The sequence below is a fragment of the Acanthisitta chloris genome, unplaced genomic scaffold (genome assembly GCF_000695815.1).
Source record: "Acanthisitta chloris isolate BGI_N310 unplaced genomic scaffold, ASM69581v1 scaffold35332, whole genome shotgun sequence".
Classification (NCBI taxonomy): Eukaryota; Metazoa; Chordata; class Aves; order Passeriformes; family Acanthisittidae; genus Acanthisitta; species Acanthisitta chloris.
Genome location: NW_008662760.1, coordinates 2,588 through 4,268, shown reverse-complemented (window position 1 = coordinate 4,268; position 1,681 = coordinate 2,588). Strand labels below are relative to the sequence as shown.

General features: G+C 35.5%; 1 protein-coding gene across 1 annotated transcript in view; it reads right to left on the bottom strand.

Annotated features, from left to right (window-relative positions):
* Positions 1-1,052, bottom strand: part of SPTLC1 (serine palmitoyltransferase, long chain base subunit 1) — a gene marked incomplete at its 5' end in the record, with an annotated part of 17,245 nt that extends 16,193 nt beyond the window's left edge. Inside the window, one exon of the mRNA XM_009070725.1 lies at positions 958-1,052. Coding sequence (XP_009068973.1) covers positions 958-1,052 — 95 coding nt within the window. The remainder of the gene's footprint in view (positions 1-957) is intronic.
* Positions 1,053-1,681: the final 629 nt, after the last annotated feature.

Below are 1,681 nucleotides of genomic sequence, written 5' to 3'. Positions count from 1 at the left end.
AACCAGCCACAAGACATTAACATTTTGTCACAAAACATTTCCGAGCTGTAAGGACTGGAAAGTTCTAAATAATTATAACATTTTCTCAATAATTCTAAAAGATATATTTGTTCAGGTTTTTTTCAACATCCAGCACTTTCTTTAACTCCACAGAACTACTTGTTTCAAACTTCTGAACAGTAACTGAAGGATTGCTCACATCACTGTTGATTAAAACGGGCATTCCCTTTCTATGGCAGACATTTCTGTGGTGGCAGAGCCATCAAAATGGAGCTCTCTCTGACAGCAAATAATTGTGCTCTGTCACTAAATTATTTCAAATGATTACTGTAATGAGAAGGATATTAAGAATGCTTATATTGTACAAGTTACTGACACACAAATCTGAAGCTTGTGAAAGATATCTGAAAGCAATTTCTGAGATACTCTGACTCTTGCCTAGGTCAGCACACATTTTTAAAAGTGTTGTAACACACAAGAAAGTAATGCTGAGCCATAATTTCCTCTCAACACAGCTTTACCATGCAGCATTTCAAATTCTGGTTGTCTCAAAAGAACAATTTTTCATGAAATGCTAAGTGGCTAGACACAAAATGAATTTCTTCTGAAGTGATTTGTGATGACACAAGAAGATGGTAACCACTTTTGGATGTCTAAGTCCACATATTCAGAAAAAATGGAACAAATTACCACCAAACAGTACAGACCCACAATGAAGGCAAAGATAAATATTCCTCCCTCTGCCTCCAATATAAAAAAAAAAAAATTAAAAAAATTAGTAAGATAGTCTTAATAATGTTGCAAACCCAAGACCATCTCTTCAGTGGCAAATTCAGTCCTGCTCTCTAAAAATACAATTTATTTATGAAAAGTTTCAAGCATATGGAAATGCTTAGTACAAGGACATCAAGTATTTCAGCTAAAATAAACCCCAGAATTTATTTTAGCTACATTTACCCTGAAACAATGTTGTAATTGAGAGCTGGGTGATCTTTCGGCACAGGAGGAACCAGAGGCTCTGGCTGCCATTCTTCAATCAACTCTTCTTTTTCCTGATCAGGAGAAAAGAAACACTGTCAAAATGGGAATTCCATTGGAATATACATGATTAACTAATAAATAGCTAGTAACAGCTGTATTAGAACTGACGTATGCTAATGTGTGTCACTTTTCTGAGATGCTTAGAACTGATACTATCTCAAGATGTTCAAGTGAGGGGCTCTGAATTCTTCAGAGAGAAGAAGACAAAGAAACACAGACCAGTTGTGCCTGTTCATTAAAGATCTTACATGACAAGAGGTGAGATACTAACTTGGTGTCCCTGCCAAATTTTAATCAATACTGTTTCACTCAATCTGTTAATTAGGAAAATACCCCTTTACGGTTTATGCAATTGAATACAAATTACATTAAAATTGAATACCATTTGCCTCAGTTTACATTTTCACGTCTTCATCAGTGCTGTTTCAAGAACAGTGGCATTAAAATACTTAGCATGTAACAAATACGTGAGCAGGATACATTGACAAAATGGCAAATGCTCAAACTACTAAACCACATATCTCCCACCTCACCATGGAGGAATACTCAATGCACATTCATTTTCAAAGTGCTTTAGACTATTTGGAAAACCTCAGTTAGATGATTTTCCAAAGGACATACAGAGCACAGCATAACAGGT